This window comes from Lepidothrix coronata, unplaced genomic scaffold (genome assembly GCF_001604755.1).
Source record: "Lepidothrix coronata isolate B3197 unplaced genomic scaffold, Lepidothrix_coronata-1.0 Scaffold19, whole genome shotgun sequence".
NCBI lineage: Eukaryota > Metazoa > Chordata > Aves > Passeriformes > Pipridae > Lepidothrix > Lepidothrix coronata.
In genome coordinates, this window is record NW_016690199.1 from 2,688,500 (window position 1) to 2,701,463 (window position 12,964).

The 12,964-nt window shown below is 36.6% G+C and overlaps 1 protein-coding gene across 2 annotated transcripts in view; it reads left to right on the forward strand.

The window, feature by feature from the left end:
• The window catches only part of NUDT14 (nudix hydrolase 14), a 59,948-nt gene that overhangs the window by 23,179 nt on the left and 23,805 nt on the right, over positions 1-12,964 (forward strand). For both annotated transcript variants that reach the window (XM_017807596.1, XM_017807597.1), the window contains exon 2: positions 3,790-3,833. In XM_017807596.1, the coding sequence (XP_017663085.1) occupies positions 3,790-3,833 (44 nt within the window). The remainder of the gene's footprint in view (positions 1-3,789; positions 3,834-12,964) is intronic.

The window sequence follows — 12,964 nt, forward strand, 5'->3', positions numbered from 1 at the left end:
ACATTCAGGTAGTATACAAATGGCTAGTTCTGCTTCCTTTTTGGGGTCAGTGGAGGACTGTTTTATTTGGATGCATTTAGGGGGACTGTCTTTTGCCAGTCTTCAGATGCCTTTTGTCAAAGTCTTGGAAGAGTGTTCTGGGGAAGCATTGCTCTATGCTTTCCCTGTTCTTAAATTTTAGAGCCAGTATGCCAGACAGGATGGACATCTCATCTGACCTGATATGGCTTTCTTATGCAATTAGTACTTCTGTAAGTGATCTGTCTTCTGTGTAACCTGAAACTAAGTTGTCTCACATGCTGCCTCTCCTGGAATACAGCTTTATTAATTTACACATACTATATGCACTAGTTCAGCATTGCAACATCACAGAACCTGATCACTGAGCACAGAAGTAGAGTGTGATTACTTTGTGATTAAAGATTTACCAAATCGATTATGTGTTATACAAAGTTGTTGCAGTACCAGAACTGCTATTCTGGACAGATAAAAACAAGTATAAAATAATTTTGATGTATTTGTCTTTATAAAACATCACAGGGCACGTTTCCCGTTTGAAGAATAATTTTTAAGATCTTTCTCAAATGTAATTATATACTCCTTTCTCCTTTCTGTCATCAGTGTTTAGATCTCCCAGCAATCAGTTATACTTATTTCTCTCACTGCATTGAAAGACACTGTGATTGTTCCCTTTAGACATTGGAGAATGGACTACTTTGTAATAATGCAATTATATATGTTTATTAAGATGAAGAGCATTACAAGTTTGAGACAGCTTTTGTCTTTCACAAGGATACTTCTGTTTTTCAGAAGTGATGTTGACCATTGATACTTTAATCTTCCAGCTGTCTGTAACTGCAATAATAGCAGAGCCTTGTCAAAGGCCAGGATATATGGAATGGAACAGTTTAACAAGTAATCATAGTTACTTGGCTTTTAAAAGCATGAATCTTGATCAGTCCAGCAATTAGTACTTTTGTCTTAAAGATAAGATAGAGATACTACATAGAGCTTGACATAGTTGGTTAGAAACTGGCTGGAATTAATGTTCTGTGAAGTATGTAAAGCACCATAAGAACCACTGGTAACTGTTTACATGCTATTAATAATTAGCAACCTTCCTACTAGTCTGTTAGGAAAGAACCATGCTTTGGGTACAATAGAAACTCAACTCCATACGGTTGGGTTCAAATTACATTTGACTTGGACAATAGGACATGAATGGGGCTCATTTGAGTTTCTGCCACTGTAAACAAAGAGATGTTGGAATGTTTCATTTGTTTATTGATTTATTTATTTGGACAGGTGCAGGCTGATCATATGAAGTAGGTTTTTTTATTCAGATATAGGCAGAAAATAGCTTTGTCCAGTAAGAGTGTATGATGCTAACCAACATCTTGACTGGACAGACTCAAAATAATTTAGCTTGTGGCTGGTTTTGAATTTGGGTCTTAAACTAATCAAATCATGTTCTAGAGAAAGCGCGTTACGTGGGCTTAGAAAATAGAAAATACGGATTTTATTTTCTTATTAGTTTCCTTTTAGGTACTAAGTTCTTTCTTTCACTTTCTGCTAAAAATTACGTGCATGTCTGTGAGGTAGATTCTGTTAATGGTAATGGAGCTCATCCTTGAGAACAGGTCATTCAAATCTGATGGATCCCATCTGGATGAGGATGAATCTCTAGGGTGTAATTTTCCTCAGCTATTTGACTCTCGTAAGTGCTCCAAAGCAATCAGGGTCTATAATTTGCAAAATGATGGCAGGAGCAAAGAGCCAGGAAGATTGTTGCTGGGATCGTGTGTTTGAAAGTAGTACCACAGGACTAACAGCCTAAATTAATGCAATGAGGGACTTGATTCAGGCTTTTTTTTGTCTTCTCCATCAGCTGGGCACCCACATTTCTCCCAAGTGGACACTACAAAGGTAGAATGGATGACGGTAGCACATTTTGGGCAGGGTAAGGTTGAAACTGGAGAAGCAATATGAAGTTACATGCAGAAGACAATATTCTTGGTCCACAGCTCTCCAACTCGAGTTAAATGGAAAATTGCCCAGCAATCTGCAAACAAGAGAAAATCCTCCCATACAGTTAGAAGTAAACCTACAGAAGGATTGAGCTGACCTTACACATTTAATACCCTAAATTGTCTTACCATACAACACAGCCTATGCTATTATGTTCCAGTGTTGCAACTATGTGTTGTGTCATAGTCCTATCAAAGTTGTTCCTCCACCTCTACCCAGGTGGAATGGATTGGATGAGCACTCAGCTTTAATATTTCAGTTCACACTGAAAATTTGCTGTCTTTATTTCTCTTTCAACATTATATTGCATTTAAACCATGAGAGGGCTTCTCCCGTAATGGAGACGTTTGGTTGCTGTCAGTGCTCACAGAAGGTATGTGCAGGCACCAGTGGAAGCGAAGACTAGAGTTTCTCTTGAGGTGAACAACTGTTTATAATTAGAGTTGTGGGAATGAAGAAAAACCCAGCTAGCAAGCAAACAGTCACTCTTCCAAAAAGCTTGGTAAACTCATAAAGCTCGGGAGCTTAATCTCTGAACCAGAGTGCTTGTTATCTAATCCCCACCAGCTGTTGTGTACTTGGTAGCCATGACATCTGTAATAGAGCTGAAGGGCCTGTCTATATTGGTTGGCACCTTTACCACCAACTGAATTTGATTCTTCTTTCACTGCTCAACATTTACCTGCTTTAAATCATTAACCAGTTGCTCAGGGTTTGATCATCCGTTTAACCATACTTTATGATAGAAACCTAGTGCTGCTTTTCACATTAAGCATATTTTGGGTATGTAGGTTTTCAGCAGGTCTAGTTTTTGCGTTGCTAATAAGAAAAAGGTATCAACCACAAGAATTTCTTCTGGTTGCATTCTGATTCCTCACATAAACTTAAAACTGACCTGGGAGTGAAATCTCTTGACTTGTATTTCAGCTGAAATACATCACACTTCTAATAAGCAGGGTGAGGAATTATATACATGTCTCCAGCTGGTGTGTATGAATTGCTATAGGTGACTGTAGAAGCTATAAATGTAAGCAAGTGTATACCTGTTCATTATAACTGTCGAATAATACCTGTTTTCAGAGATGAGTTTCAGCTGTGCTGTAGTGGATATCATTCTTTTTAAGCCCATCTTGGGAAAATAATCCATTTTATGTCTCCTAGTTCTTGGGTGAGTGCTGTGACTTCAAACCTGCTGTTAGACAGTGCTCTCAGCACCACCAGCAGTGCAGAGGAACAGCTGCTGTGTAGAATGGAGTATGTTAGTTGTGGACAAAACTGCTATTTTAGGCCTTGTAAGGGGTGAGAGTGAAGGATGTCTTGTTCCTGGATCCCAAAAGAGTTTAGTTAGGAGGTAAATGCTGAGCTGTCCACACCAGACCATTTCTGGACATGGAAAAACATAGATCTATGGGTTATTTTACAGTTTAAAACGTGTCTGTTTATAGCTTCTTGACACCTTGAATGATTAGCTTAGGCATCTGAAGTTGATGTCGTGGCCAAAATTGGGCCTGAAGACTACAATAATCTTGCGTTAGCTGTCATCATGATATTGTGGATCTAAGATTTTGAACTGTCCTGACAGTTCTCAGCACCTGTAATACTTACTGTCAACACACAGAAGGATGGTCTCATAAATAAAACCAGCTATACTAAGTTTTTAAAGAAATGCCTGTTAAATTTTATTAAATTCCATTATAGTAATTTTTTTTCACTTGGAATTAATTTGACTGATGGATTTTTAATTTTTTTTTTTCTCCCCAGAATGGTACGAAGAAGTTCTGGGATTTCATGAGAACACATGACAGGTAACGATGGAATCACGTTATTTCCCATTGTCTTTATGTTGTATTTCGTGCTGTAGTCTCTTCCATTGATCAGCTGGTGATGTTTTTTCCCCTCCAAATTCCTCTTCAATTCTCACTTCTTTTGTTATACTTGCAGGTAGTCCTTCACTGTTTTGGACGGAATTATCAGAAGTTTTAAAATCTCATGGTTTATTATGTTTTCAGTAAGTTTTGTCTGCACCTGACTATTTAAATATTAGAGTTTTAGCACATGATGTACTGTACATTTTAGTGATTACAGAGAAGATACAAATGAAAGTTTGGATTGTATGAAATTTTCTTTTTTGAGTGGGAATATATCACCTGATGGAAGGACTTTCTTCTGTCTTTCTAATTGAATTTCTTCTGCCGGGGAAGAAAAGCAACTAACTCCTGACTTCAAAGATCATTTCATACAAGATTATAACAAATAAGGTATATATGAAACAGACCTAGTCTCAGAGTTATTAAAAACTAAAGTATTTATGTGTCTTTTAGAAAAACATATAAATAGTTTATTTAATCTACTCATGGAAGATAAAAATAAAAAAACATAGGTAACAAAATTTTCCTAGAAAAAGCTTTTCTAAATTTATTAAATGTAAAAAGTGGTGCAAAACACTAATGGCAAAAAACCACTTGTGACATAACCAGAACCATGTGAAGAGATGTGTTTTTCTTGTGCATGAAGTAAGTAAAATCAGTTGCATTTTTGGACGTTGTGCTCTACTGGAACCTTCTAAATCCTTACATGAGTCTTTTTGTGTGTGGGTGCCTGTGAGGGACATAAAATGCTAACAACACTTTTTATCAATATAGAGATTATGAAAGTAAAATTTCCAGAAAGACTGGGAAAGTATTAGCTAGACTAAAAATGCCTGTACTGCTTGAAACTAGGGCAGAGTAGGGAGTGATATTTCATTACTGAACTTCACACTTGCTTTTGGAATTTTTCTGGAAGACAGTTCTGTCTTTGCACTTTGTCTGTCCATATGGGCATGTGCCTGAATTTATGATCACAGATACAAAGGCTGAAATGATAATTGATTGCTGGAAATCTAATATATGCCCATTGTAGCAAATGAATCCAGCCTCAAGTCACAGTGTTGGGAACATGACTTAAGGATGAATTTGTATTACTATTTTTCTTTAAACTTTAGTTTATCACTGTGTGATAACGTGTGAATATATGTAACTAACAGAGTGGGGTGAGTATTAAAGGATCAGTTTTCCATGAACTTCTTGGGAACAGTATTTCTGAAGGACTTTTGTGGGCATTTTTAAAATAGTTGAGAACATAACTTTATAAAAAGGCTACGGCCACATGTCATGCCAGTCATCTCTGGTCACATAACATTTGTTAGCTTCAGATGTACAACAGCTGCCACCCGAACTTATTAGTGACTACTGTTGGACTGCAGAATGTCTAACACTCTTTCATGAGGAAATTCACTGCAGCTTCTGACACCAGAGGTAATAATGTGAACTTTCTGTGTAGGAAATCCGTGGTTTCACATAAATTCTACTTGTGACTGGGAAGCCAATTATTATGAGATACATTAGTCAGGTTCAAAATCCCTTATAATGCATTAAAGCCCTACATTTTGCTGTATCTTAGTAGGGCAGCTGTGGTGCTTGTTATATGGAAAAGTCACATTAACTAGTTGCTGAGGATTATAGAGGACTTCATACTTAGAGAGCTCTTAACCGTTCTTTACCCTTGATGAAGAATAAATCTTGAAGAAGAGGAGAGCTTTCCAGGACACACATCCTGTTGGTCAGGATTTCCTAGTGCTTATGTCTGCTTGAGGAAGATTGTAGATGTTTTCCATAGAAAAAAATCCCTTTTTCTTAATATCTTTTCAGAAGTATTCAGAAGTTGTGCTACCTCTGAAAGTGCTGTAATACTGTTAAATGCTCAAAGAAAAACAGCCTTTTTTAATAAAGCTGTTTACCTAAATTGAACATACGCATTGGAATGTCAGATCTGTAAAGTACACATATGTATATATTATACATTTGCATATAATTGATATGTAGAATGGATTTATTGATGCTGAAGAAAAAAACCTACAACTGTGCTAATGATATAAAACCAGATATTGTGTCTAACTCATGTCTTTGTCTGTCATCCTCTTTCATCAGCACAAGTAAATGTGCTTAAGGCTGACTTCCTTGCTGTGTGACAGTGAACCCAGTGTGTGCTGGGTTCCTTTGGGACCCCAGTGTTCTTTCTCATTTCAAATTAGGTCAAGATAAGCCAATATTCAATAGATTTGTATCAGAAGATAGACTTGATACAGGAAAATATTTACCACGAGAGATTAAGCTATTGTCGTATAAATGTATCCTTTCCAACTGTTCAGATGAACAGCTGATTAAATTATATAAAGACAAAAACATGAGGACTGCAATAGTCACTTCATTTGCCTAAAGTGTGAGTCACCTTTTAAAATGTGACTATATATTGCAGTACAGCGAGATCATTTAACTGTATGCAGGCTGGAGTACCACAAGCACGAGCTAAAATAGAAGAGTAGTTATTAGGTATTACAGGGGGAGGCTTTTTTCTTTTTATTTATTGCAGATCTGGCCATGAGTCTACAGTGTGTGGTTCCCAAGCTTTTGTAAGACCAACACCATTCAGAACTAGAGTATCAGTCCTGGAGTCACCTCTGGAATTTATGCTGAACAAGTAATTGCTTATTCTTAATTCCTCCATGCCACTTAGAAAAAAGTCTTCTGCAGTTTATTACTGGTCACACAATAAACTGTTGCCAAGGCAAACTTTCAAAACCTGTGCTGTCAGAAGTCAACTGAGTCCATAGACAAAGGAAGCAGCATTTCTTGCCATATTTAGGTTTAAATTGTAACAGAAGGAAGACCTAGGACACAAGGACATACCCATGGACAGTAGTTTAGTCCTGGAATGTTTTGCCCAGAGAGACTGAGGAACCCCCATCCTTGGAGAAATTCAAGCCTTGATTGGACAAGGCTCTGGGAAATCAGACCTAACTTAGAATTTAGCCTGATTTTGAGCAGGAGATTGGATCAGATGGTCTCCAAAAGTCTTTTCCCACCTGAAGGCTTCTACGATTTAAGTAGATTAATTACTTAATGAATGTTACAGTTCCCATCTGACAACTGTCAAAAATTTGCAAACTTGTCAAGAAATCTGTCAACTTCTAAGCCATTTTTTCTTTTGGAAAATAAGGAGTTTACTGCTGTCCTGTGGAGTTACATTTTAGTTAATCTTTCTTTGAAACATGCAGATGAACATTACCAGAGCTCATTATAAGGTTTTATTACATCGTTAGAAGCAACAGTGAAGTTTACTAAAAATGAACGAAGAAAAACAAAAATCTTTGATTACCTCTTTTCCAGTGTAATTATTGAACAAGTTTATTGAGGTGGTGCTTGTAAGCATTACATAACTCTGGCCTGTTGTGTTAGGCAGTGACACACAGCAAAAGATGCTTTCTGCAGTTATTTAACGCACTGCTTACTTTTCCAATTAAGTGTAATTTTTCCTTTAATACTCAGCTGATGTGTTTGCTGATTATTAAACATATCCTTATGAAAATCAAGCAGAATGCAAACAATGAAAATTTAGATGCAAGGTGTATTTCAAGATTCTTTTTAGACCTGGGTCTGTCAGAACTGGTTATCAATTTGTGGGGGTGTGATTTGCGGGGTGAGGAGTTGGTAATTTTTTTTAAGGACTCTGCTTTTAAAAATAAAAATCTTGATCAGGAGAACATTTGTGGTGATTTTCTGTTAGAAATAGAAACATACCAAATATTACAGAGTAACCATCGATACCTGTAACAAAAAATTATTCTCTAAAACCAGACTCAGGTTACAGTTATATTCTCCCTCATCCTAATTTTGCTATATTTAGTACAGTAAGAGCCTGAAATGTAATACTTAAGTTTTACATTCATCTACTTTATAAAGCAATAGACCAAGTTCGTTTCAGGTTTCAACAGCTCCCCTTAAACAGATTCAAGGCTTTTAAAAGACATAATTTGGGAACAGATGAAGGTCAGTGTACAGTCATGTGCTCCCTTCTGTGCTTTGAGTAATAACTCTTGAGAACAGGGACACAAGTGTACCTTTTGCTAGTTGACAACTATAAGGACAGTTTTCCAGTTGCACTGGGAATGGATATAAAGTAAAATTATTGCTACTTCTCCATTTAGAAGTATGAAAAATTCACTGTAAAGTTCATTACATTTACAAGAAACAGGTTCTGGGAGACTGGATTGTGTGCAAGATTATTATGTGAGTTCCTCTCAACTCTGAAAATATCATGTGACAAGGAAAAGGCATTTGGACTAAAAAAACTTAAAACTCTCCATGTGCATTGGACCCTATTTATGCTGCACTTTTACCTTCAAAAACGTGTCACAGTGGCTCAGTAATAGTTCCTTACTTAAAAATTCTTAATGGAAAAAACTGAAGGCCTTTTCTTATCTCTCTAAAAAGAGAACGGAAATAACGTTCCTGCCTTATAAGATTGGCTCCTTTTAAGTAAAGAAATTAATTAATTTCATATTTTAAACAAACTAATTCCTAATTTAATTTGTTCGCTCAGAAAAAAAGGCTTAATACTATATCAGTTGCAAAGACAAACTGCAAAGTGTAGTTTTCCATCAGGAGGGAGTTTGCAGGGAGAAGGAAATCGAGGCAATCAGCACCTCTGCATGTTTTGTCCTGTGAGTACCAGCCCTGGGGGGCAAAACAGAAAGTGGTTCTCAAGGCAAGTTAAAAATGAACATAACTTAGAATGAGAGGATGAATTTATTCATCCGTTTTCCCTGTGCTCTGGAGTTACCTGGCCGAGGTCTGGCTGCTGCTGAGGTCGGGGAGTGTGGCTGTGCAGGGGAAGTGTGGAATGTGGCCACCCAACAGCTGCACCAGGAGCCTCCTGCATCCCAGCCCTGGCCATGGGAGCTGGCCAGGGGACGGGTCACCAGAGCTGGGAGAGTGACCTGGAGGAGCCAGGGTTGCTATTCTGGCTCGGTGGCTGTAGCAGGCAGCTATGGAGACAGGATGGAAGTCATGTGCCCTGACCACATTATAGGAGTGGATTAAATTCCTTCTCCTATTTCATATGCCAGATCATTTGGGCTTTATGGAAACTTAATCCTCTATGTATTTTTCTGGTTTATGTCCTAGTGTATTATAAGACACCATGAAATTTAACTCAGATGCTTCCTTTGTGCAAGAATTATCACAGCAGCTTTAAAATGGGTAAAATACTGCTTTATAACATCTTTATAGGTAAAAAAAAAAAGTCTTTCTTTGGTGGCATGTACCTTTTACATGCACTGATGTGCTGTTGTGCTGTAAACCTTGTCTGTCTTTGTGATGTCTCCTCCAGGGTGTCAAAGATGTGGAATTTTCTTGATTATCTTCAAAGATAGTGCAGAAGATAATGCACTGTTTAAAATCAGCTGGATGTAGTTCAACAAGCAAAAAAAAAAACCATGAAAAGTTTAGGGAAATAATAGCTGGGAGAAGGTAATGAGGGCCGGGCATGTTCGTGCAAAGGGTAACACAACTGAGGAGAAAAATTACTTCTTATCACAAAAAGGTAAAGGAATGTTATAGAGCAGGCTGGAATAATTTAATTTCATCAGTGATCAATGACAGAACAAGAAATGCGGATCATGTGGAAAGTATTTTTTAAATTAAACACTAAGAAGATGGTTTTACCAATAAACAATAAGACAATCTGGGAAGGCATGTTTGGTAATTGCTGTCCTTGAAAACGCTCAGGTCTAGGCTTGATATCGGTCTATCAAGGATGCTATCAAGATAATGATAATTTTCCTGGTATTAGCAGGAAAAAATGTAGTAGCCTATTAATTTCCTTCAACCCAAGTAATTACACACTATTTGTTTGCATATGATATTTGCAAATAAAATGCAGTTAATGCTGTATTTTTTGTTGTTCATTTTTGGTTTTTTTTAAAGCAAAGACTTGACAGATCCCCTGCCTGTGTGCCAGGAATTCTGTAGGCATATTTACTGTCTTTTAAAAAGTCTTATTATGTTGTTACCTTAGGATCCAATCTAAATAGAAGCGTAGCAATGAGGCAAACATAACTGTATTCAATGCTGTAAAGTTATGAGAAAAACAAAATTGAAAGCCAAATTTTCAGATTCTCATTTCTCCTTTTAAAGTATTTGATAAGAAAGTATCATACAGCATATAAACTCTTCTCTGCTGTGCCACTGAAACAGGGTAGAAGGTCAGTAGCATCTCTGTTGAGGGCACTGCTTCGTTGGAAAATTAAATGTTTGCCTAATTTTAAGGCTGGAATCCATGGAAATTCTTATAACTAGGCAGGTACACAAGAGTTTTGACTGATTAGTCATAAATTTCTAAATACATGTTTCTAGTATCCAGATTACAAGCATCTTGGGTTTTTAAAATTTTAGGGATTTAATCTATTAGCGTTTGCAGTAATACACAAAAGAAATGGATGTGTTTATTCTCTGAGAGTCACTGGAATCAAGGAGAGTCTTCCCTCTGCTTTGAGGTGATTTTGAAATAAACCAGTTCCTTCTGAAGAGTGCCAAAAGTTTTTGCATGGCCTAGAGACAGTAGCGTGGTCATGACCTGCATTTGGGATTGGTGAAAATAATCTTAGGAAAGCTAGGAAATGTTCTGTAATTGGAGTGCTTGTAGGTTTAGAATTTCAGCTGAAAATATCTCTTGGAAAAGGGAAAACTATTGAAACCATTATTCTAGAAATGGGAAAATGGGGGAAAATGTGAATAACTACCAGTTTCTCAGTCTGTGTTTCTCACTGATGGTACTGAAACTGTGCAGTTTTACCTGGCCAGAGGTTGTGTTAGTCACCTCATATTTGGGTTTTGATACATGAGAAATGAAGTTGCTGGCTTCCCTTACCTTAGTTAGGGCAGAACACTTGAACTTTTTATTTTGCAAACTGTCCTTAAACCTGGTATTGTTTTAAAACTTTAATTTTTGCCATTTCAGAATGGAGTCATACTCAGGCCTTTTAGATGGATTGTTTATTGGTCTCACTATGTGATAGCATTTATAAATGGCGGTTTCACAAATAATTAGGAATTGGAACAAAAGCCCATCAGGCTCTGACATCTGTTGCACATAATGCCCACAAAGCTTTATTTAATCAAATAAGTTAGCATAAAACCTGAATTTATTTATTAAAATATTTTGTTGAAAGAAACCCATTGAGATGCAATGTGTCATTTCCAAGGGTATCCTGGGATACTGGCCAAGATATGACACTTAAGGAATGTTATTGAGAGCAACGTGCTTTGATGTCTCATTTATTTTGCAGTTGAATTTGCTTTCTCCTTTTTTTCTTTGTTATATGAAAACAGGGTGCTGGGAGGATTGTTTATTCTAAAGAAGTTGTCCTGATCATATTCTCTGGTTGGGTACAAATTGCTACTTTAAAAGTAGATCTAAATTATGTTTTAAAAGTGAACATATATGGGTTTGTTACCACTTCTTAATTCATTCTTGTGCTGGTCTGATGATCAGATACTTCCTGCTTTATGGTGTCATGAACAACTTCTTGCTGCAGTTCAGTTTACTGAAACCAATCTTCCTTCTGATTTTTTCCAGTGTGACATTTATTTTCTTAAGCATACCTGGCTCACCACTTTATTCTAGTTTTACTTAGTATTAAATATTTACATTGAATCCGAGAAAGCATTCAAGCTTCATCAGAACACAGAAGTCTTCTAGATGTCTCTAATTATCTTTTGTCAAATCCACTTTATCTGTGATTAGTATGAAAGGGTGAATGTTTTTGTCAGGAGCTTATAGCTTTGCTTTTGTAATAGGCTGCATTTTAAGCAGCCAGTTGGATTGGTGTTGGCCTTTGAAAAATGTAAAACGCTTTGAAGGAAGACTTAAATGAACCAGTAAAGACTGTGCAAGCACACACATTCAATCTCAGGACTATCTACATTATAGTTAAAGCTCTGGGATACTAAAGGAATTGCGCTGGAGAGTAATCAAAGGGTACAGCTTTATTACATGTCAGTTCTGAAAGTGAAGGGACTGTTTTCTCTGGCTTAAGGTACTGGGTGCTGTGCTGATAAAAGGAAGAAGACAGTGCTTTAGAGACCACATTAGAAGTTTCCAGGGACATGTCCAGCTGTGAAATGGATGGTTAATTTGAATATAGAAGTGACACGGGGGCTACATGCAGTTCTTTCTTGTGGACATCAAAAATAATTTTGAAATAAGATGAAGTAGGCCCTCCTGAAGGATGACTCCTCCCAAAGAATTACTTCGGAATGTTGGCTCTCAAACAAGTTTTGGGGTTTTTTTGATTATCACTTTAAAATTGAAAGCACAGTCATTTTAGATTTGAACAAGAAAAGGATGTGTGTTCACTAAGGTACTTTAATCCTGATCTGGGGTGTTTTTAAAAAGATTAGGTGGAATTGTAGTCTTGACGTGGAAAAGAGTATGAAAAATCATTTTGTCAACACTCTATGAACAAAGAAGCCAAATTCATAGAAGTTGAAGAAGAAAAATTTATACTTTAAACCTAAAAACAATTAGGAGACATCTAAATTATTTATTTACTTTCTTGCTTTCATTCTAGTATGATTTTTAAGTCTTGACAATTTCTCCTTTATGAACCATATAGGCAAAAATATTGTATGTATGCTCTGCAGCTGAAATCAGTACATCTCTAAATATTTCTATGGTTGCATAGTACATTTTATTTTTTTCTTCTGATTGTATCAAAGGGATTTTTAAAACCAAATATCTGTTGAGAGTCAAGGGAACTGATTAAATCACTTTCTTGCTTTATTCCTTTTTCGTGCCATTTTTGTGTCTCCTTTTTTTGGAATCTGCCATTCTTTTGTCATTGTTTTCTTTGAGAATGATAACTGAACTATTGCAGGCTCTGACAGCATTGCATGGGTTTGGGTAGTTTGGTTTGGTTTGTTTGTTGTGTTTTTTTAAAAATCGTATATCATTAGTTCCTAAAGCCTCCCCTATAAAGCTGAGATTATTGTTTGTAAGCAGCACTTAACAGTATTACAGGCTTTAAACTACTTTTGAGATACTTTTTAACCTTTAG